Here is a 22,794-nt window from a genome sequence, read left to right as displayed (position 1 = left end):
TAAAAGATGTCGTGCGCCATCGACTATTGGTAGCGAGCCTCGACGTTCTTCTCCTTGAGCCCGCCTATCCTCTCAAGATCAAGCGACTGGAAACGATCCGACTCGCTCTTCTGGTAGGGAGGAAGGTTCTCCGATACGGGCTCGAGACCAATGCTGTGGTCACCGACACGCACGACGACAACTCTGCCAGATTGGCGCTTTCCCGAGGTGTCAACTTCCTCAGGGAAATGGATACGGATCTCGGGAACGGAATTGGCCGATGGGGGAGCTTCCGAGTTGTCGATGAGGCTTTGCTTCTCCTGGTAGACAATGATGGACTCGTGAGGACGGACAGTGACACGGTGGTGGCGGGCTGAAGATGATTTCTCTTCATCATCAAAGTCGAGAGAGCCGGCACGCATCGAACGCTTTCTCCAGCGCATGAAGTAGAGGGCGACGACACAGAGCAGAGCGATGATAAGAAGGACGACAAGGGCGATAAGAAGAGCAGCCATTGTGGGAGAATAGGATTCGTCGTAGCTGTCACGGGCGACGAGGGTCATGAAAGCGGCCATGGTGATTGTCGAGGGAAACGAGAGTCGGTGAAGAACGAGTGTGTGTTGTTGTAGAAGTTGGAAATGGAAGGCAGGGAGACCTAAGGATTTGGTGTCATGTAACGTCCAGGTACGAGTCGTCGCAGCGATGCCGTTGTGGTGATGGAATTAAAGTTTTCAAGGTGCTGGGGCGGGACAAGGTCAGCATTGGCAGTCGTGGGTGTGCGGTGTTGATCAAATGTCTGAGGCTGGTCGAGTGGTAGTGCATTCTGCACAGCGCGACTCTTTGACAGGCATCGCGTCGACAGATTGTAGGGATGGTTGGGTGGTTGGAGTTCAACGGAGAGGAACGCGGGGGGCCGCTACGGAGTGCATACCTCGAACACGCAATCGATTTTGTGGGCGACAATTCTTCTCTCGTGGGTGTGAACGAATGGAGTGCAGAACGACGGCTAAAAGAGTGAAGCCGGGGTTGCGAAACTAGCTGTAGGGGCGAACAGGTCGAAACAGACGATCGAAAAGCTCTCAAACTCGTCTGAGGGCGCGCGCTCCATCTTTTGTTGATGTCTCTCGACGACGCCTAAGATTGCGACGAGCTGTTAGCGCCGTTGCAAAACTCAAACGGCCAATCAACCGTCAAGCACTGCAACTCCACTTTTCAAGCAGCACTCGTCATTTCATTTACAGCCAACTAGCTGCCTTGACCTTCTAAATCCGACCGTGAAGCCGCTTCTCTGATTATCATGGGGACCAGACTCCAATAGGTACAACTGCCTGTCCAAAACTGTATCTCTGCAAGACCAATCCGTCCACCCGGAGTGATGAACACTCAAGAGGCCTTTTCTCTCAAGGTCCACAAGTCTGGGTGGGTGGGAGAAGCCAAACCGGATTTAGATTGCTCGAGATCACCAAGATCATCAGGAACCAACTCTCCCAAGCCTCTAGCCGACATGCGCACTTCCGGCATCAATTTATGAGTAGAGTGCATAATCACCACACAACAAGGCTTCCATCTCGATACGTGCACACGCTGGATTCCTCGACAAAGCCACGACAGGGGCAGAGAAATGCGTCGTGCCTGTCTGACCTGCTTGTTTTTGTGCACCGACGTGACCTCACCTTCGTGGTTGGCCTTGCAAGCCTCGTTGCCCTATCTGATGTCGGACAGTCTGATGGACATCTGATAACATGGCTCTGAATCAAATGGTCCTAGCCCTCGGTTGCCTTTTGAGCTTTCCGTCGGCCGTTCAATCCGCAACACTGAGAATCTTGCACAGCCATGATAACCTCTCCCGTCCAATTTCGCACACATTGCCCCGACAACTTTGTCTGTTTGAAAAGCGAAGCCCGAACGGTAACTTGAACGACAATAATTAGAGCGAGAAAAATCAATGAACGGAAAGAAGGGGCTGTCTACCATCTCCAAGAACGGTCTCAAAATAGGAGATGTTGTTTACATGGAACAGGAGTGTCGAAAACATGTGCTCACAACAAGCAAAGCATTTGCTGTGCGGTTTTCTACCATGCACCCCTGGCCGCACCATGCTGCAGCTCCATGTGTGGTGCATTGAGGCTTCCCTCTCATTCACGCACTCGGATCTGATCAGCAACTCACAGATGACGCCGCAATCGTACCTCGAGGAAACATGGAACTAGCAGAACATGAGTACTTGAAGTGTTCGTGCCGATTGATGATCGCAGTGACTGTACCGGCCTATCACACGACAGTGTCTTGAACAAAATGTGTTACACTTGAAATCCCTCAACCTCTTTGTAGCTCGTGAAATGAGTGGCTCAAGTCATGTATCACACAATCTTGTCCAGTCTATAGAAGGTCCAAGGGCTCTTCCTGATGTACGTACTCGAGTAGTGTCATATTTGTCACCGCTCGTGTCCATGCTTGGTTTGTTGTACTTGAGATGCCAGAACGCCAGGGTTACACACACGGATTGGGTAGGTGATCGGTGAGCAGGATGAAGGCTCATGCCGTCGATCCTTGACACTAACGCACTGCTGTCAAGATGGATCATCTACTTGATGCGACATAGAGTCGCTGGTCTTCTCGGGAAGTTGATGGCAGAAGACGCAAAGAAGACGTCTCTGCATCAAGATGACCGAGATCGAAACCGGCTACGGGAGTGTTGTGGCGGATAGGCTCGCTACCTGCAGGGAACCACATTTGTAACAGTGGCTTCCAGCTTTTATTTAAAGGGATTAGAGGCACATTTTGGGATGGCACGTTTGCTTGTCTCGTAACGGAGGTGAAAAGAGCGTGGTAATTGGCCGACACTGGCAGGCGCATGCAGGCAGCACGCAGGGTGGCCTTTGTCTGGATCGCTGCACAAGGAGGAGACGGGTGGTAGCAAGGCCAAAAAGTGGTATGCTAATCGCTGGGCAATGTGATCTGCGATACGCAAACCACCACGCTCTTGTCCTTGACCACGACGTGTCGAGGGGCGATGCGATCACAGAAGACGGCAGGGGAGAAGAGAAGGCTTCAGACAGTCATTCGCAGGAGAAGGTGTTTGGATGTAGGTACCTATCTAGTGGGCCAAATCACGTGCAGGATGGTTTGAACTCTGAGCATGATGTTGATCGGACCCTCGCTATCGAGAGGCTTGGCCAGCGGCCCGCAGCCGTACCAACAACCGGGACGTGGAAAGCCATAGGGTAACTAGTAATTAATCGCAAGTGCTCTTGGGCAGTGACAAGTTGGCTGTGTTGTTAGCAGTCCTGATAAAAAGAAGAGTCCTGTCCCACGCAGCCCAAGCAGTCCAAGCACGCTCTTTCCCCTCTGTGTCGGCCGGCTGAAGCCTGCAAAGCACTCAGCTACCATCCCCTCGCTCCTTGTCCCTGGCCGCTCGAACTGCCTCATTCCTCAAGCTTGACGCCCTTGCCTTTGACCACAACCAGTGAAATCGGCCCACGACGCGGACTGTGTGCTTTGGCAGATGCTCGTCCAGACTGCCTTCCTCGCCGACCCAGTGCCGCGCAGCTCCTTCTGAAATTGCACATACTTGGCTGCTCGGCCGCCTTGCAGACGCTCGCTGTTACATAACTGCCTCCTGCTTCCAGACCGACTCTCGACCATCACCACCGCCCGAGCCCGCCCAGCTATCCCCGAGTGTACATGATCTTGTGTCGTATCCTTCCAGCGCCATAGGTCTTTTGTCCGAGTAGGCTGCCTCGTCTGCTGCCCACGTGGGTTGTGTGTTGCACTTTGCTGACACCTGTGACTAGTCTTACATAGTCACTATCCCTTCCCTTCCTCGCCAAATCATCTGTACACTGGTCTATAATGTCTTCGTCCTTCTCCTCGCAACCACGTCCCCTGACCATGTCTGGCTTTTCGCAACCATTCAGGCCCCCCACGAGCGAAGGTCGCAACACGGCTACCACCTCAGCCTCGTCCAACAATCTGAACAAATGGCAAGGTGCATCCAACATCTGGAGCACCAGCTTCAACTCGTCATCCTCGACCGCCCTTCCCACCCCTGGCCCCAGAAATAGCCTCAGCTTTGGCACACACAATGGAAACCTTAGTGGAAAGGACACAATCCAAGGCAGAAGCGGCTCTAGCCAGCTCATCGATTCTTCTTTCAGCGACGAATACAACACGCTCCGCTCTGCCTCTTTCGCGAAGCGCGACGATGCGACTCGCCTCGGAGGGCCGCTGCCCAAGTCCAACGACATCACATTCCCTCAGCATCGCAGCAACAGCAACTCAGGTCTGCCTCAAGCTTACGCCGGCGCCGCTCGTGGCTCCATGTCCTTCTCTTCTTCTTCCAGACCCGCAACCAGCGGCATCGGCGCGACGACTTCTATGGCGCCAAAGACGCAGCTCAGCGGCACATTCGACTCGCCTTTGTCCTACTCAGCTGATGCTCCTTCGGTATACACAAAGTTCGACCGAGCAAACAAGCCCGCTGCTTCCAGACCCACTGATTCGGCCTATGGTGAATGGATGGATGGTGGCGGCATTACCCAATCTCCTGTGGATGAAAGAAGACGCCCCTCGGCTACTGGCTACTTTCACGGACTTCCTAGTGCTCCGCCATCGCGCAACCACAGCCTACCGCCTTCGCGACACAGCGACATCCAACCCGCTTGGCCCAACTCCACCAAGACTGATCAGTTCTCTTCCTCTCAAGCTTCCACAAGCTCTTTCCGCGTCAACAGCCTCTCTTCTACTACTAGGCCTAACGGTAGCTTTGGCGCCGCCGATGCTCAGCCGCCTCATCTGAGTCAGTTTTCGCAGATGAGCCTGCAAGACGACTCTCACACCTTCGCTCTTTCGAGGCCTCCTTTCTCGATGCCCACGTTCGGCCACCAGCCAGGACCCGCTGGGAACGAGCCTCGTAACTCCACAGCCGATCAATACGACGATGTCGAGCAGATTCCTCGCGTGCATCCTACTTCCGCCTCTGATGCTTACTCTAACGGACTCCAAGCGTCAGTAGATCATTCTGCTTACCGCATGCCACAGTACCCCGAACGCTCGCTCATGAACAGTAACGTGTATAATCCAAGAAACGCAAATTCCAATACTCCCAACTTCGTCAACCAGAGGTTCCAACAACCATCAGCCCAGGATTTGGACCCTCGCTACCTGCTGAACCTGCCATACTCCCCTGTCCCAGGAGGCTACTACTCCTACCATCTTCCTAATGGTTCTGCCATCCACAATATCCCTGCTGTGTATCCCATGCATTCCCAGATGTCAATGAGTGGCGCGCCATCCATGCTCTCGTCGAGAACTCCCAGGGAGCTGGAAACTGGCCACAGTCTGCGCAGTGCTCTTCTGGAAGATTTCAAGCAAAATCACAAGACCAGGCGTTACGAGCTCAAGGTAATTAGAAACGTATGACGCTCATAGCAGCCTCTCACTGACATCCTACAGGACATTTTCGACCATGTAGTGGAATTCAGTGGAGACCAGCATGGATCACGATTCATACAGCAGAAGCTGGAGACAGCCAACAGCGACGAGAAAGAGCGTCTCTTCAGAGAGATACAGCCAAACGCCATACAACTGATGACTGATGTTTTCGGAAACTATGTCATTCAGAAGTTCTTCGAACATGGCGACCAGAATCAGAAGAAGATTTTGGCTAACAAGATGAAGGGACGCGTCCTGGACTTGTCACTTCAGATGTATGGTTGTCGTGTTGTGCAAAAGGTTAGTTCCATAACTCGCTTTTATTTCTCCCCCACTAACTGAACTTAGGCCCTGGAGCATATACTCAACGATCAGCAAGCGTCACTCGTTCGCGAACTGGAGAAAGATGTGTTGAGATGCGTCAAAGACCAGAACGGAAACCACGTCATTCAGAAGGCTATCGAACGTTGCCACGCTGAGGACATTTCGTTTATCTTCCAGGCCTTTACTGGCCAAATTCAGCATCTGAGTGTCCATACATATGGATGCCGAGTCATCCAGCGATGCCTCGAAAACTGCGAGGATATGACACGAAAGGCGATTCTCGCCGAGTTGCACGACTGCATGTCCACCTTGATTGGTGACTCGTTCGGCAACTACGTGGCACAACATGTCGTCGAATACGGATTCTTGCCCGATCGGCAGAGAGTTCTTGAACTTGTGCTCAAGGGTCTCGAAGGCTACAGCAAGCACAAGTTCGCCAGCAATGTTGTAGAGAAGTGTCTCACACACTCTGAGGAATCCTGGAAGCACGATGTCATTGCTGTGATTGTGCGCAACAACAACCGTGAAGGCGAGAGCATGCTGCTCGGTCTGATCAGAGACAACTATGGAAATTACGTGATTCAAAAGCTCTTGGATCTCCTCAGCCAGCAGGACTTTGACCATTTCATCGACATTCTTCAACCAGAGCTCGTCAAAGCGAAGCGAACGGGATGTGGCAAGCAAGTCGCCGCCATCGAGAAGCGCATGCAAAGACCATACGATCAGGGCCTCCTCACCCATCCGGCTGTCTTTGGTAGCCACCCAATTTCGCAGAACACTACACCTCCGCCCCCTCCATTGACCGCCGACCAGCGTAGCCTTCAGAACAGCTCCGTCGGTAGCGTCAATGGAGATGCTCTCGAGGGCGCCACCAGTAGCCGCAAAGGCTCTGTTGAGCATGTGATTCCTACTGTCTTTGAGACTTAGCGGTCTTTACGTCGTCTTGATCGACCTTCTTCTCTATTTATGGCACCACAGGCCACTCTTCGGTTACTTATTATTCTCTTCTTGTTCTTGATTACACCCGTTCATCTATCTTTATTCCCCTACGCATGGATCCAGGCGTATTACGACTACAAAAAAAGCAGCAACGGGAGGGCGTCAATGTTTGGACATTACCAACTGAAATTCGAATGGTGGGCGCGCAAAAGGGACAGATGCGCCTCTATCCTTCCTTGTGACGATTAGTAAGATTTCGGTTTCTCGGTTTTTTTTTTTGGTTTTTTTGGTTTCTTGATATTCTTTCTTCTTCTTTCTTTTTCCTTGTTTCCTCGCTTTCTGAAGAAAGGGTACACACGACTAATGATGGAAATTCTATGTTCTTCTTGTACTGCTTGACTGTATGATGGATGAGCAAAGGGATGCACAGCGTGGAAATATAAATGCGATATGGCAGGGTGGCTTCTTATTGGAAGCAATGGGAAAGGGATAGCAGACAGATGTGTCCAAAGCCAAGAAGAAACAAAGCATGAGATTAGCGCAGATACCCCTTTCTTTTCCCATGTCAATAATGAGAATATCTTTTCTGGTATCCCTTGTTCTTCCAGCCGACATGTTTTCTCGATGGGACTTTATTGCTCTGCTGACACTTGTGGTTGTGATGTTGGCGCAGGTTGAAAATGTCTTGAGATATCTACAGGATGTAGTCCTTTTTAGTATAAGAGCTGTTACTCGAGGAGATCAATGGCAAGGACACGCCGTAGATTTGTAAAACTTTGCTTGGTTTTGAAAATTATGCTAATCGATGCTTTTTTTGATCTGTAATGAATGCTTCTTTGTACAATGCTGTTGTTGAGCCTTCGAATCCACCTCTGTGGCATGCCAAAAATGAATGCTTGCTTTCAATCGAGATGATGTTTGCTCTACTATATCAATCCGAATCTCGCTTCAATCAGTCCGTTACTAACGGAACTGAGGCATACCAGGCACCATAAAGCCAAAGCCAGGTACTGGGGGAGGAGGAGCGATAGTAACGGGCTCAGGACGAGAGACGTGGTGAGATTCGGGCTGGTTGAACCTGCCGCCGCCGCCGCCACCGCCTCTTCCGCCACGACGACCACCGCCGCCACGGTTGCTGCCGCCATCCGGACCAACTCGACGACTCATAGCCTTGGAGGAAACACCGGCGCCGATTTCGATATCGGGTTCTTCGACAACGAGACCGCTTTCGATGGGACGGCCGCCGGTGCCACCGTATTCGGCAGTTAGCATCCATTTGTGGTCGGCTTCGGTGAGTGTATCGATGGGTATGACACTGACGCCATTGCTGTAATCGCAGCATTCGCGAGGGCCGAATCCGACCCCCCACTTGGTTTGGCGGGCTTTGGCTAGGATGTCAGGGTCCCTGGTTGTTTCCATGGCGGTCTTTGCGCTGACGGCATCTTGACGGTTGCACATCTTGACGAAGGCGTGACGTTTATCTTCGTTTGCAATGCAGGTCTGGACGGGTCCAAAGCGGCCGAAGATAGCGCGCAGTTCGGCTTCGTTGCCGTTGGCGCCACCGACAAAGAGTGTTCGGCTGAGAACCTTGATGTGGCCAGGAGGAATAGTGCTGTCCATGTCTGTCCATTTGGGGTTGATGTTCTGAGGGGCAAGACCTTGGTCTGCTTGGGGTGTACGGGCAGAAGGAGGGGTGCGCTGGCGATAGTCGTTGCGACCACCGCGGCCACGGCCTCTGCCTCCACGGCGATCAGAGTTGGAGGCATGATCCTGAGCAGACTGGGCAAGAGAAGCATCATACGTGCCATAGACTGGACTTGCACGGCGGCCAGGGTTGTTGTTGTTGTTGTTGGTGTTGCGAGTTGGTTCTGGTGAGCGACTTCGGTTGCGGCCACCACGATCCCTGGATCTGTCTCTGTAATGTACATGGTCCTCTGAGCGAGAAAGGTATGCGTCTTGTGCAGGTGGGCCTTGTTCTGGGGGTGGGTATAGGGCGCTAAGAACAGCTCCCCATTGCTCTTGTGGGATTCCTTCTTGAGACAAACCTTGAATCAACTGGAGCACATTGGGCAGGATCTGCGGGTTGCTCAGAATGTGTGCAGGCAAGAATGAACCGGCGGGCGAAGGAGCGGCAGGTGCGGGAGGCTGAGGTGGTGCTTGTTGATAGGGAGCAGGAGTATGATATTGTGGTGGGTATGCAGGAGGCACTGCTGCTACGGGTGTAGGTGGCTGATAGAGCTGGCCGTAGGACTGCTGAAGTGGTGGGGCAGGATAGCCATAGGACACGGGCGGTGCTTGCGGTGGTTGACCTTGATAGCCTCGAGTGGCACCAGCCATGATGGCAGCGAGATCTGCAGGCGGAGCGGGTGGAGCAGCTTGCACAGGTACGACAGGAGGAGCTGGCGCGGGAGCTGGCATTGGCTGGAGGCGAGAGAGAGCAGCAAGGATACTCGAGGCATCAGGCTGTGCTTGGGCTGGAGGGGCTGCTTGAGGAGCGCTCAAGGCCGGTGGTGCCTGTCGAAGTCCCAGGGAAACGAGCATGCTGAGCGGAGGGCTGCCAGGAGGAGTCGTCGAGGGAACGTCTGGTTTGGCAGTCAGAAAAAGCTACCCGGGGGATTGCACGTCTGCAAAACTTACATTGGGCCACAGGTTCAGCCAGCTTCTTCTTGATCTCTGCGAGCGTAGCGGCAGGGAAAGTGTTGCCACGTTCCCAAATCTGTACCAAACTCTCTACCTTCGGTTTGTGGTCAGAAGGAGCATTCTGGATAGTGTCATCGATCAACGAGGGCAAAAGTTCAGTGACTCTGTGTACACCCGAAGCAAAGGTGCCCTCAGGTGCTGCACTGCCAGACAGATCCTGTGATGATTGGCGAGCCTTCTCAATCCATTGACGGGTCACTGAGTCTACAACATAAAGAACTCCGAGCTTGTGGGTTCCTGGCGTTCTCTTGAGATGCCTATAAAGCTTCTGCGTAATTGACGATTCAGACTGCGAGATTTGAGTTAGGTGATGATCCGATGAAGCTGCGTGAATAATGAATTACCTGAACGTTGTCACCGCAGAGCTTGGTGATGGCAGTGATTTTTCCTTTGGTTGCACCTGGAGGCTTGAGAGCCTGCAAAGACAGCAGCAATGCGTCTAACTGCTCCATGCTTGCCATGTCTACTGTGCTAATACAGTACCTGTATTCAAATTGTAGGAAGTAGGGTCCGAAAATGCGCTACGCGTGAACAGGAGCGAGGACTACTGAGAGCTACCAGATGACTGAAGACAGATGACTGATGACTGCGGCGCCAGAGAAAAGAAAAGCAAACGCAGTAGTCGGAGTAGAAGAAGAAAGGATCAAGCGTGTATGCTACAACCGGAGCCTTTTCTTTTGCCTATGTCTTCCAAGTGAAAGTGAAAATCACGCTGACAAGCGAGTGCTATTCAACTGAGACGAAGTTTTTGACGTCGACGTGTCTACAGCTATCGGGTCAGCTCTCTTACGCAGACAGAGCGACCGGTCACAAGAGCACAGTAAGAGCCGCAGCGACACGATGAAAGTGAAGCGAGATGGTGGAAACGCGTCGGATGTTGATTGTTACGGTGGTGAAGAGGTGGTTGTGTCAGTGAAAGCAGGAGCAGCGCGTGGACGGCGAAAGGAAAAGATTCGGCATCGTCGCACTTGCCACGGGCCGAGGTGGAGGGCAACCGTCCCGACTCGACCACGGCGGGCCCATGCGCTGTCGGACTCGAATCGACACGATTCGAAAGCTCGTTCGCAGAAACAACGGAGAATAGCTGGACTGGACAAATGGATCACACAGGCCGAAGCCGAGGTCAAATTACTTGGTCAGACCTGATCGGTGTATCAACCTGATCAGATAGGATCCACTGGCGATTGACATGTATACGTAGAACAGTACAAGACACCAGCATAGCGTCAGAGGAGCACAAGATAGATGAGATCACCCGTCTCAACCCCTCGTCGAGAGCTGAGGTGCCCCGAGAAAAGCCCCAAGTTTAGGCCGGAGGTCACGTCTGGGACAGTAGTGGGACTCTGGGTGGCTGCAAGCCGCAATTACAACAGAATGGTGTAGGCCGCACGTTGGGCTTGGCACACCCGGTGCAGCTCGGGAGCTCGGGAGCTCGTCCTCCATCTTTCTTTTCTCTCCGTCTCTCTATCATCTCTCCCTTATCAATCAACATCCGTCATAATGGCTTCCATGAGAGTTGGTACCTCTGCCCTGCGCGCCTCCATGGCCGCTCCCTCCACCATGAGACAGGCCCTCCGCGCCTACTCTTCCAAGAGCACTGTACGCCGAGTCCACTCCACCTATCTGCCGCCGCATCCCGCTCGCCATACTGACTCGCCCGTCTAGTCGCTCAAGGAGACCTTCGCTGCCAAGATCCCTGGCGAGATCGAGAAGATCAAGAAGCTCCGCAAGTATGTTATATCACTCGTCCCAACATCGACAAACCACGACATCAGACGCTAACCTACTGCTCCAGGGAGCACGGTAACACCGTTGTTGGTGAGGTCACCCTCGACCAGGTCTACGGTGGTGCCCGTGGTATCAAGTCCCTTGTCTGGGAGGTACGATATCTTCAATTCGCAGGAGAAAAATTGTTTCGGCCGCTAACAATATACACAGGGTTCCGTCCTCGACTCTGAGGAGGGTATTCGTTTCCGTGGCAAGACCGTAAGAAGTCCAATTGGCTTATCACTGAGCCGCAGCTAAGACAGTATAGATCCCTGAGTGCCAGGAGCTTCTCCCCAAGGCCCCCGGTGGTACCGAGCCCCTTCCCGAGGGTCTCTTCTGGCTCCTCCTCACTGGTGAGGTTCCCTCCGAGCAGCAGGTTCGCGACCTCTCCGCCGAGTGGGCTGCCCGCTCCGACCTCCCCAAGTTCGTCGAGGAGCTCATTGACCGCTGCCCCAACACTCTCCACCCCATGGCTCAATTCTCTCTGGCCGTCACTGCTCTCGAGCACGAGTCTGCCTTCGCCAAGGCCTACGCCAAGGGCATGAAGAAGGCCGAGTACTGGGAGCACACTTTCGAGGACTCGATGAACCTCATTGCCATGCTTCCCAACATTGCCGCTCGCATCTACCGCAACGTCTTCAAGGATGGCAAGGTCCCCGCCACCCAGAAGGACAAGGATTACTCATGGAACTTGGCCAACCAGCTCGGTTTCGCCGAGAACCAGGACTTTGTTGAGCTGATGAGACTCTACCTCACCATCCACACCGACCACGAGGGCGGTAACGTTTCCGCCCACACCACCCACTTGGTCGGCTCCGCCCTCTCCTCTCCTTTCCTCTCGCTCGCCGCTGGTCTCAACGGTCTTGCCGGTCCCCTGCACGGTCTTGCCAACCAGGAGGTTCTCAAGTGGCTCACCGAGATGAAGGCCGAGGTTGGCAACGACCTCAGCGACGAGAGCATCAAGAACTACCTCTGGTCCACTCTTAAGCAGGGCCGTGTTGTTCCCGGTTACGGCCACGCCGTCCTGAGAAAGACTGACCCCCGTTACGTCTCTCAGCGCGAGTTTGCCCAGCGCAAGCTCCCCGAGGACCCCATGTTCAAGCTTGTCTCGCAGGTTTACAAGATCGCCCCTGGCGTTCTTACCGAGCACGGCAAGACCAAGAACCCCTACCCTAACGTTGACGCCGTAAGTCTACCTCCAGATTTGAAATCGCAAGCACAGCCAGCTGACATGCCGCTTTCTAGCACTCCGGTGTCCTCCTCCAATACTACGGTCTCACTGAGCAGAACTTCTACACTGTTCTGTTCGGTGTTTCGCGTGCTCTCGGTGTCCTTCCCCAGCTCATCATTGACCGTGCCGTCGGTGCCCCCATCGAGCGCCCCAAGTCCTTCTCGACCGACGCCTGGGCCAAGCTTGTTGGAGCCAAGCTCTAGATTTATAACCGATCGAAACATCGGAGCTAGACTTGTGTCTAGCATGTATTCTACTATGACTTTTGTGATGGAGCAATTAGGGTTGATATCATATAAAACGCCTTGATTATTTTCGTACCACTGATGCCGAAGACTCTGTTGGTGACACCAAGTGCTGATGGGTCCCTGTATGACATGATTGAGCGAGAGTGACAGGTAGGCGCATGATGTGCTCAACGAGTTGTATAGCACGGACATTTCGGGACCGGGTTCGGACAATTGAATGTATATCAGGTCGGCTCGTACTATTTTGAGCGGTGGTGAGAATGATCCGAAAGTCGATAGCAAGGTTTATGAGATGCAAGTGAGCCGTAGAGGTATAGTGAATATGTAGGGTATCGGTTGCTTGCATGGTTGAACGAGGTTGTGTGGTATTGAATTTTGTTTATCTCAACAACGTTATCGGGAAGGGAGCTCTGCTTGCACGAGTCAGCGGGCCGACAATTAGGGGATGGTCAGCAAGGCCGAGCTGTATAGCAATGGCCAGCTTTCCATATGTGATCTGCCAAAAGACATGAAACTTGAGGGTGTGGAATTCAGTGAGTACAGAAATGGGACGACTCTGCATGAGATGAGCCATCGAAGAGATGAATTGGAGATAAGCGGTGAGGATGCCGAAGTGAGTGAAGCGGGTAGTCACGGACAATCGGTTGTGGTGGTTAATTGTCCGAAGCAGCGAAACAAAGATAAAGTGAGAGACGTGTCGCAAGGACGGCTCTGCTGCTTTTGAAAGTCCTCTCTCTCTATCCTCACTCAGCAGAAGCACCTTGAGCTCTACAGGTCAGTTTCCCAACTCATGCACAGTGGTTGTGGGCCATAATCTTTGAATGTGGTGCACGCGCCGGGGCTCCCAACCACTGAGCCAGCAAGCAAGCTTTCCCCATATTTAAATTGACACTTGTTTCCAGTCCCTGAGCGCCGTCGCTTGTTCCCCTCCCTCTCGTCCCCCCAAAACTCTCCGATTACGCCCGCCTTCACCTCGACCTTTAGCCGTCGACTTCTTTAAAACTGTAGCGAAGAAGCACACTCCTGCCTCGGTCCGGCCTTGTCTCCCGCTGCCATCTTTAGAAGCATGAGCACCACTACCACCGCTGCCGCCCAAGTTGGCGTTGCCGCTCCTCCCAAGCTCGAGAAGAAGCCTGTTAAGTTCAGCAACCTGCTGCGTACGTTCTTCTGTCTCTACACCTGCTTCTGCTGGCAGTGCGCTAACCCGTCTCTGCAGTGGGCGCTGGCCTGAACCTCTTCGAGGTCACGACCTTGGGCCAGCCCCTGGAAGTCGTAAAGACGACCATGGCCGCTAACCGTGCCGACGGCATGGCAGGAGCCATCAGCCGCATCTGGGGCCGTGGTGGTGTCTTTGGCTGTGAGTCTGCATTCCCCCGAGCCGTAAGCGACAGCAGCTGACAGAACCCGCGCACAGTCTACCAAGGTCTCATCCCCTGGGCTTGGATCGAAGCTTCCACCAAGGGCGCCGTCCTCCTCTTCGTCGCATCCGAGGCCGAGTTCTACGCCCGCAACGCCGGCGCCAACAACTTCGTTTCTGGCATCACCGGTGGTATGGTTGGTGGTCTCGCCCAGGCCTACGCTACCATGGGTTTCTGCACCTGCATGAAGACGGTTGAGATCACCAAGCACAAGGTGGCGGCGGCTGGCATCAAGCCCCCAGGCACCATGGAGACTTTTATGAACATTTACCGTGCCGAGGGTATCCGCGGTATCAACAAGGGCGTCAACGCCGTCGCCGTCCGCCAGGTCACCAACTGGGGCTCCCGCTTCGGTCTGTCCCGTGTCGCCGAGTCCGGTATCCGCAAGGCCACCGGCAAGGAGCACGGCGAGAAGCTTGGTGCTCCCGAGAAGATCCTCGCTTCCGCCCTTGGTGGTGGTCTCTCCGCCTGGAACCAGCCTATCGAGGTCGTCCGTGTCGAGATGCAGAGCAAGAAGGAGGACCCCAACCGTCCCAAGAACATGACTGTCAGCAAGGCTTTCAAGTACATCTACTCGCAGAACGGTATGAAGGGTCTCTACCGTGGTGTCACTCCCCGTATCGGTCTGGGCGTCTGGCAAACCGTCTGCATGGTTGCTCTCGGTGACATCGCGAAAGAGTACGTGGAAAAAATAACTGGCGAGGCCCCCACCTCCCACAAGTAGGTTTCGGTGCTCTAGGCTCGAGGGTATGCATTGGGCTGCGTGGATACGAGATGGAGAGACTTGCAGCATTTTGTGGCTTTTATAGACAAAGGCTTACCAGCATCTGCCAAGAACGTCTGTTGGAACACACAGTACGTTTGGCACAATCATAAACATTTCAATTATCTCAGCTCATTGTCGTCGTTGTGGTCGTGGAACAATACTCACTAGAAAGCTGCAAATCTTAAGTGCTGATTTGGATGACCCTGTCGCCAATATGGCCTCAGCGCCTTTCTTGTTGCTCTCAGGTCTCGATTAAGCGCCCTGACTTCCATCATCGTGCTGCTGACTACACACTCAGGAACGATCTATCAGGCACGTGCCTTCATGTCACACCGCCTCTGCCATCTGCTTCCTATCATGCATGCGCTTCCTCCTGTCTCTACTCTACCCATAAGGGACTGCCATGGACCACATCAATCAGGGCTCAACGGCAATTGTCAAGAGATACAAACCCGGCATCGTCATCAAATGTCCTGATCCTCCTGGACACGACAAGGTCGACCACGTCTCGGTCGAGAAACAAATCCTCGAAATTCTAGGCCATCACCCTCGGATTGTGAAGTAAGAGTATATCGATTACAAGTTCACTCCATCAGCGCTTAACGCCATCAAAAACAGCTTTCTAGGCTCTTCACAGGACCCTACTGTAGGACTGTTGTTTGCGGAAGCAAACCGTGGCGACCTCCAATGATACCTAGACAATCAGAACGACACCATCAACGGACCTCTTCGACTGAAATGGTGCCTCCAAGCCGCCGAAGCCATCACCTACATCCACACCAAAAGTGTCATACACTCCGACTTACGTCCCGAAAACTTCCTGCTTCACGCGTCTAACGACAGCAATGACCCGGATCTGCTCTTGTGCGACTTTGGGGGCTCTTATTGCAAGATAGGCGACAAAATCATCGATGGAGAAAACTTACCAGACCCCGGTTTCTTCGACCCCAACTGTGATTGGTCGTCTACCAAAGACACCGATATCTTTGCTCTAGGCTCAGTATTTTATGTTATCATGACTGGGCATTGGCCGTATAAATCTCCTGGACCATTCCTCTCTCTGCAGGAATGGAATGAGTATGATAAAAAGGTGGAGGACTTGTTTACGAAGAGGGAATATCCAAGTGTGAAACACCTCGTTGGTGGGGATATCATGGGTGGTTGTTGGAATGGGAAGATCAGAGATGCTGAGGTGATTGTGGTGAGGTATGATGCTTTGATTCATATGAGGAAGAGTGAGAGGACTAGAGAAGGTTCCACTGCCACCGGTTCTCATGTCAATGACTAGGCGGAGTTGAAGCCGTCAAAATGCACAGTTCTCTCTGAATTGTAGCAAAGGCCAAGAAGAGAAGACAAGATCAGTAACTCTCGATGGATGCTTTCTATCTTCTGAAGGCACTGTGCATTTCTATAACTGTCTGCGTGACACGCTCTTGTATATGAGAAGTGGCTATGTACAATAGATGATCATTCGAGCATTCTCAACCCCATTCGCTTCCCAATAAGATTTCGCTAGCATGGCCAAAAAGAAGACAATCAAATAGTATAAACAAGAATCGAAAGGGCATCAACGGCGTTGTTTATATCAACACAGTGACAAGAGCCAGAAGCAGAGCAATGCTTCCCAGCCCTCCTAACCCTTTGCTGACCAGCGAAGCAGCACCGGTCGAGGGGACAGTGGGACCACTGGAATTGACAAACTGTCCGCCACAAGTCAAGTCGATCATGGCTGCTGCAGTGGTGTAGAGCTTAGAGATTGGCTGCGAGCGATTTGTAGCCGCGCTTGCAAAGACAGACATGGTGTTTTGTAAGCAGCTCGAGCAACTGGGTGAGGTGGTTCCAGGCAAAGAGACGCCTAGAGGTAGATAGTAGACATAACTGTCGGTGGGCGAAGTTGCATTCGTGACTGCGTCTGAGAAGCCTATGATGGTCCATTAGTATGTGCTGATGATGGCAATGCAGGTAGGACACTCACAGTAGCTGCCCGTGTCATCGTTCAGTAGACATCCGGCGTGATAGAGTGATTGGTAAGCTACAAATCCAGTATAGGCTTGCACAACCATAGGGTTCTGGTTTTGCAGATCGGCTGCACAGTTATTTGGGGATTGGATTTGTCGAGCCAGCGACGCCATTAGGGTGCTACAGGTGTCAAAATTGACACCGCATGAAGCACCAAGTGTCTGCGCCAGTTTGACAGGCGAGCGTTGAACGGTAAAGAAAGAAGTAGATGTCTGTGTGGTCAAACATACATCAGTTTCATAATTTATACAGATACTCAGAATGATCGAGACTTACCTGTAAGAGAAGAGATAGCGGAACACATTCATTAAAAGTATCATCTGACAAGAAATCCTTGAAGAAAGCAGGACAAGAAGAAGTCGTAAAGTTGTTCCCATAGCCGGCATCGAAGGCTCTGGGAAGCGCGTTTGAGGTGGTGGTAGAGACGGGAGAAGCAGAAGAAGACGTCGGTGCCGCTGCTCGTTTGAGAAAGTGCTGCAGGAAAGGCTCCGGTGGAGTGCTTGGGTCGAAGAGAAGAACACTTTCGGTGTTTGTTAGGGCTTGCGTTGCTTGCTCATCACCATAGTCTAACGTGGCTGCGGCATCGACACATGGGCTGCAGAGCCCCAAAAGAATGAGTAGACAGACGAGTGTGGATGCTAATCGCGAAACGCCATCTGACTTCTTCGCGCGGTTCCACCACGCAGTCCGTCTCGAAGGTGAGTACGAGGTCTGATCGACCAAGAAGAAGGCGTTCGAGGACGTTGATGCAGCAGCGTCAGAATCAAACCCGACCGTTAAGTCGTTTCGGCACTTGGGTGAAGCACCCCATCTGTTCATCCCGGCAGCTGCAAGCTGATCTGAACGACGCGATGTGAAAGTCTGTTGTTCGATGGTTCTTCCTTTCTTTCCTTTCAACGACGTCCTCTCATGTTCAACTTGAAGCCCTGAAATTAAGGCTTGCTTGGTTCCTCTTTGCAACCTCAAAAAGAAACAAATAGATTCGATCAAGATATGACGAATTCTGTAACAATCGGTGTCGCAAGTTTGGCGGGTGCTGTCCGAAACGGCTGGGCTAGATGTATTTCCAAGATGAAACGAGTGTGGGTTGTAGACGTGGCGATGAGTGATCGTATGTACAGTGTAAAAGCGAATGTGTGATGAATCGAAAGGAGCCAGTCGAGTTGTATATGATGGCGCCAGGCGCCCTCCACAGGCTGTCAATGAGTTTGGGTCATGAACAATCTAAAAGCTTGACAGACGGTCCATGCCAATAGCCTCGATGCATAGCCATCACTAGCGCCACGGCCATGGCGGTCGTGGCTTCCTTCTCGAGCACATTTTCATGTGAGGCCCGCGAAGCCCTCTTCGTCGGCCATCAAGCCGGCAGCTGAGTTTTGTTCAGCCTTCAACCACTGGAGTATGCTGCATGGGGGAGGGGAAAGGAGTGCCACCAACGGCGCCAGGGCGCTGTCACTCAACAACAACCTTCCGAAGGTCTTTATAGGCGATTTGTTTGCTTGTACATTGGCATTTCAACCGCGTACCTGCAGTGTTCTCGTTCGTGCGTCCCTACGGAGTAGATCGACGCGAAGGTTGTGAACCGCATCCAGACCCTGATTGCCACGTATTTTCGCATTGCTGCTGGCACGGATGATTGATCCTGTCTTACCTGCACGGAAGCGGCCGAAATGAGTATCAAACCTTCCGACTTCTACAACCTACTGATGAAAAAGACATGGCAAAACAGAAAATTTCGCACGGCAGAGAGAGACAAGAGAAGTCTTTGAGGAATGGCGTGAGTGATGAATGGGTTATCCTCGAAATGTCTTAGGTGTGAACCCCTGTCACTATATCCCAACGCTCTACAGCTGTAAGCTGATTGAATTCACGACCATGAGTCGAATGTAGTCGAGGGATACTTTTTTCGCATTCGATAATATCAGGTGCATCGTTGGCACACGCATGACAGGTCGATCCGGGATGCCTATAGTCTTGTTGATCACTTTTCCTTTCGAGAATCCAATAAAAGCCACATCTTGGAAGCCACCCAACATTTGTACCACGAGTGGTGAGAAGGATTGAGAAGTTCTTTGCATTCGGTTGCTAAAGGGAAGTACTGGGGTACACTCTCACAAGGTGTGTTGCTTGGTGTATATGATATAGACTTTCAATTAATTTATGGGTGTCGAGGTACTTAAAAGCAGAAGGCTTCTCGCTTGCGAATATGACCAACAATTAAAAAAAGCATAGCACCTTTGTGCACGCGTCATTGCTTCGAGATTGAGTCTTGAATGCGGCGGTCCCGGAGTAAACTCGTAGAACATTCGATGCTTCTATCGAGCGGCTCAAAATTGGTTCATTAGGTCGCCCTGTGGATGTAGGGCTAGGTCCAATTGCTGCGCCAGCCGCTGCTCTTCGAAATCAGGCTGAACTCCACCAAGCCAGAACTGACCACCAGATAGAGCTTCGCGCTCGACCGTGGCCTCGATAGCTTCAGTCTTGGTGTATCCGTGAACAATCTCAAGATGGACCTCTAGATCGAATGGTTTGACGAAACGGTGCGGACACGTCTCGTCGATGCAGGTAATGTCTCTTCCATGTTCGTAGCCGATTCCGGTGAGTCTAGCCAGCACTGTGTTGTGTTCTTCGGGTGGGAAACCGTTGAACGATTCGTCCTCCTCTTGCTTGGCTTTCTTTCCTGGACGGATGTATCCTGGAAGATGCAGGTGTTGGGTGCGGACGTGCTCTTCGAGGTTCGCCTTTGCACTAAAAGCACGACCGCAAGCACCACGACCGTCCCAGGCGGGAACGCGCTTCGAACCAGTAATGTCTGTCTCCCCACAGATGAACTGCTTCTGCTTCGCATGAACACTTCTCTGATGAACAACGAGGTTACCCTTCTTGGTGAAGCCACGACCGCAATCAGGATACTCGCAGACGTAGTTGCGTCGATCTTCGATATCGCCATGCTGAATCTCCAGATGTGCCTTGAGGTCGCGGTTTGAGACGCAGACATGACCACACTGCAAGCAGGTGGGTGGATGGATGGTCTTGATGTGCTGTTGCATCTCGATATATGTAGGGAAACCAACAGCATTGACAAGGGCGTGTTGGATCAGACCTGGGTCGATGTCGGCCATTTCGGGCGAGCAGATTTTACACCAGAAGCGATTGCCGCTGTGCTCACGGTCCTTGTGAGCGATCAGGTGGGTTGACGTCTTGAAGCGGGCATCGCATGCTAGGCCGGTGAAGCGATCGATTTGGTCGCAGACGAAAGGCTTCTCGTGCAAATGGACAAGTTGGATGTGTCTGTCAAGGGTTTCCTGTTTGCGGAAGTTCTGGTTACAAGGAGGAAATCCGGTGCAGAGAAAGTCGGGCTTTGTATTCTCGTGAGTCTTCTTGTGCTGTTTCAAGCGCTGAGCTGTATGAAAACCTTTGTCGCAGTCGGGCCAGTCGCAGACATAATCCCGGACGTCATCGTGTTTGGCTTTAATGTGGTGCTTCAGGTGGCTCTCACGAAGGAAGGTCTTGTCGCAGCCTTGTTGAGGGCAAGCAAAGGGTCGATCATTTGTATGAGAGCGTTTGTGTTCTTGGAGGCGGACAGGACGGGAGTAGGACTTGGTGCAGCCTTCGAAATCGCAGGCGTACTTGTTCTGGCGAGGTCTGGGTTGGGCTCTGATGGACTTGGGCGTTGAGGGTTGGGTCGAGGTACGTGATGTGGCGGCAGGCGATGCGATTGAGGACGTGTCGTTCTGATCTTGGTCGTTGTCGTCCTGGTCACTGGCTGCTGAAGGGCGAGGCGTTAGAACAGGATTGCTGACAGACGACGGGATTGATGCTAAGTACCGTCTAAAGTTTCGTGAATGTCGTCGATTTTTGTTCTTTTGACAGCATCTGCCGTGTCTTCTGGCGCCGCCTTGCGCTTGACACCGGCTACAGCACACATGACGCCAGTCTTGGTCAGGAAGCAGTCATGCAAGTCGAGAGTTGAGAGGCTTGTTTATCTCATCACCACCTTGATCACGCTCTGCGAAAACTTGTCTCGGAATCTGGGGTATTCTGCCAACGCCGCTCACCGCCCGCGCCACAGTTCCCGGATTCGACTTCCCGATTTGTGGTGTTATCGGCCTCGTCATACTTCCTAGCTACTGCGGGGCAAGGTGGGCAAGCATATCCGGCCCACCTTAATAATATATACAGACCATGCCGTCTCTGCACTTGCTCTTGCCCTCTCAATTCTTTGTCACTACTACACAAACATGTCTGTCGAAACCACTGCCACCATCGCCTCATTCGGCGGCAAGCTCTTGAAGCTTGCCCACAAGGCTGCTTCAACCAACTGCGAAATGAAGTTCAACTTGTTCCTTCCCCCTCAAGCCCTCAAAAGCTCGGCTGAGAAGATTCCCGTCCTCATCTATCTGTCTGGTCTGACTTGCACTGGTGACAACTGCTCCGAGAAGGGTTTCTTCCAGCACCGTGCCAGCCAGAAGGGCATTGCCGTCGTCTACCCCGACACCAGCCCGAGTACGTCTCTACCCGCCCTGTACACTCACCACCATCATGACTGACCCCCCATGTAGGAGGTTTGGGAATCGCTGGCGAGGATGACTCGTACGACTTTGGCTCAGGTGCCGGCTTCTACCTCAATGCCACAAAGGAGCCTTACAACAAGGGCTACAACATGTACTCATACATCACCGAGGATCTTCCCAAAGCTCTCTTTGCTTCCTTCAAACAGTTGGACTCGGACAGAGTCAGCATTACTGGTCACAGCATGGGTGGTCACGGTGCCTTGACCTTGGTATGCCCTTTCTTTCCACCTCCTCTTGACACAAGCTGACGCGACTATTACCAGTTCCTGAAGAACCCCGGCAAGTACAAGTCCGTCTCCGCATTCGCACCTATCGCCAACCCCAGCAACTGTGACTGGGGCAAGAAAGCCTTCTCCGGTTACTTCGGCGAAGACAAGAAGGAGAAGTGGGCAGAGCACGATGCCACCGAGCTCATCAAGAAGTGGAAGGGTCCCCTGGATATGCTCATCGATGTTGTACGTGTCAATCTGATGACTGAAACGAGGAACAACATACTGATACATTTCTGTAGGGTACTGGCGACAACTTCTACAAGCAAGGCCAACTCTTGCCCGAAAACTTGACCAAGGCCGCTGAAGAGTCGGGCAACGACAAGGGTGTCAACCTGAGAATGCAGCCCGACTACGACCACAGCTACTACTTCATGGCCACCTTCGCCGATGACCACGTTGATCATGCTGCAAAGTACCTCCTGGGCTAGTGAGTGTTCACGCATCATCTGAGGAGCAGTGAGCACACTAATTATGCTCCAAGCCGGCGTCCCCTCAAACAAAAGCTCTAGACTATTCCAACTTTTTCCACATGACGATACGCCCAATTTATGAACAGCGATATTATGGCCTGTGGACTGCTCGAGTTCAATGTAAATAACAACAATACACTGTAGGAAACATTCTCACTACAATCATCTCTCCTTCCAGATAAATTTGTTGGAACGTGGATGCGCAAAGACATTGCAGTTTAAGGCATCGCCATCGCGCCTCCCTCCTCCTAGGACGACGCGTCAGCGACGAGACGGCTGCAAGTCGTGCTGGTAATGTCTTGCTGGCCCCTGCCTGGGCAAGCTTCCTAACAAGCCAGGGAAGCATCATAAAAGCGCTGTTATGTCAATCATTCTCCTGACTTAGGGTATCACGTCATTGCTGCTGGCTCCTGAGGCTTCCTGAGCATCCAGACGTTGCCATGTTTCCGCATGGCAGATAATCTCAACCCCAAATTTAGGTTCGTTACACCCTACCGACAGTATTCTTCCTCTTGGCATTCAATAATTCACTCAAGTCTCTCGACTGCGTCTCGGCCAATGCAGCTTGAAGCGGTATTTCTGGTCTTTGGCCTTGTCGCCTTGGTTGAAGGACAGCAGACCGCGTCATACGTAGGGCCAGATGGTATCACTACT

At 52.5% G+C, this 22,794-nt stretch overlaps 9 protein-coding genes across 9 annotated transcripts; 4 read left to right on the top strand and 5 right to left on the bottom strand.

Moving 5' to 3' along the window:
• Nucleotides 1-23: 23 nt before the first annotated feature.
• M436DRAFT_37477 (uncharacterized protein) lies at nucleotides 24-494 on the bottom strand (the record flags this gene model as incomplete). The annotated part of the gene is made up of 1 exon (XM_013575189.1): nucleotides 24-494. The coding sequence occupies one exon, from the start codon at nucleotides 492-494 to the stop codon at nucleotides 24-26; it is 471 nt and encodes a 156-aa protein (XP_013430643.1).
• An 868-nt stretch (nucleotides 495-1,362) lies between these two features.
• On the bottom strand, nucleotides 1,363-2,712 carry M436DRAFT_60853 (uncharacterized protein; the record flags this gene model as incomplete). Its single annotated transcript, XM_013575634.1, has 4 exons — nucleotides 1,363-1,683; nucleotides 2,149-2,247; nucleotides 2,396-2,535; nucleotides 2,568-2,712. The coding sequence occupies 4 exons, from the start codon at nucleotides 2,710-2,712 to the stop codon at nucleotides 1,363-1,365; spliced, it is 705 nt and encodes a 234-aa protein (XP_013431088.1).
• Nucleotides 2,713-5,256: 2,544 nt separating this feature from the next.
• On the top strand, nucleotides 5,257-6,663 carry M436DRAFT_37606 (putative Pumilio like protein; the record flags this gene model as incomplete). Its single annotated transcript, XM_013575212.1, has 3 exons — nucleotides 5,257-5,382; nucleotides 5,434-5,712; nucleotides 5,761-6,663. 3 exons carry the CDS (start codon nucleotides 5,257-5,259, stop codon nucleotides 6,661-6,663), a joined length of 1,308 nt encoding a protein of 435 aa, XP_013430666.1.
• Nucleotides 6,664-7,638: 975 nt separating this feature from the next.
• Nucleotides 7,639-9,836, bottom strand: M436DRAFT_38369 (uncharacterized protein; the record flags this gene model as incomplete). Its single annotated transcript, XM_013575346.1, has 3 exons — nucleotides 7,639-9,257; nucleotides 9,313-9,664; nucleotides 9,720-9,836. 3 exons carry the CDS (start codon nucleotides 9,834-9,836, stop codon nucleotides 7,639-7,641), a joined length of 2,088 nt encoding a protein of 695 aa, XP_013430800.1.
• A 1,039-nt stretch (nucleotides 9,837-10,875) lies between these two features.
• Nucleotides 10,876-12,576, top strand: M436DRAFT_38029 (citrate synthase; the record flags this gene model as incomplete). Its single annotated transcript, XM_013575288.1, has 6 exons — nucleotides 10,876-10,974; nucleotides 11,041-11,105; nucleotides 11,171-11,255; nucleotides 11,314-11,361; nucleotides 11,411-12,328; nucleotides 12,388-12,576. 6 exons carry the CDS (start codon nucleotides 10,876-10,878, stop codon nucleotides 12,574-12,576), a joined length of 1,404 nt encoding a protein of 467 aa, XP_013430742.1.
• A 1,111-nt stretch (nucleotides 12,577-13,687) lies between these two features.
• M436DRAFT_39050 (mitochondrial carrier) lies at nucleotides 13,688-14,763 on the top strand (the record flags this gene model as incomplete). Its single annotated transcript, XM_013575473.1, has 3 exons — nucleotides 13,688-13,778; nucleotides 13,838-13,978; nucleotides 14,036-14,763. 3 exons carry the CDS (start codon nucleotides 13,688-13,690, stop codon nucleotides 14,761-14,763), a joined length of 960 nt encoding a protein of 319 aa, XP_013430927.1.
• Nucleotides 14,764-16,502: 1,739 nt separating this feature from the next.
• On the bottom strand, nucleotides 16,503-17,226 carry M436DRAFT_14156 (uncharacterized protein; the record flags this gene model as incomplete). The annotated part of the gene is made up of 3 exons (XM_013575106.1): nucleotides 16,503-16,726; nucleotides 16,781-17,036; nucleotides 17,101-17,226. Coding segments are annotated over 3 exons (606 nt in total), but the record flags the coding sequence as incomplete, so codon positions are not given.
• Nucleotides 17,227-19,151: 1,925 nt separating this feature from the next.
• M436DRAFT_78792 (uncharacterized protein) lies at nucleotides 19,152-20,752 on the bottom strand (the record flags this gene model as incomplete). Its single annotated transcript, XM_013575968.1, has 2 exons — nucleotides 19,152-20,593; nucleotides 20,653-20,752. 2 exons carry the CDS (start codon nucleotides 20,750-20,752, stop codon nucleotides 19,152-19,154), a joined length of 1,542 nt encoding a protein of 513 aa, XP_013431422.1.
• Nucleotides 20,753-21,065: 313 nt separating this feature from the next.
• On the top strand, nucleotides 21,066-22,098 carry M436DRAFT_38109 (esterase D; the record flags this gene model as incomplete). Its single annotated transcript, XM_013575299.1, has 4 exons — nucleotides 21,066-21,330; nucleotides 21,387-21,607; nucleotides 21,662-21,853; nucleotides 21,910-22,098. 4 exons carry the CDS (start codon nucleotides 21,066-21,068, stop codon nucleotides 22,096-22,098), a joined length of 867 nt encoding a protein of 288 aa, XP_013430753.1.
• Nucleotides 22,099-22,794: the final 696 nt, after the last annotated feature.

Source organism: Aureobasidium namibiae, assembly GCF_000721765.1.
Source record: "Aureobasidium namibiae CBS 147.97 unplaced genomic scaffold scaffold_2, whole genome shotgun sequence".
Taxonomy (NCBI): Eukaryota; Fungi; Ascomycota; class Dothideomycetes; order Dothideales; family Saccotheciaceae; genus Aureobasidium; species Aureobasidium namibiae.
Note: the sequence above shows the minus strand (reverse complement) of the source record. Positions and strands in the feature narration are given on the sequence as shown.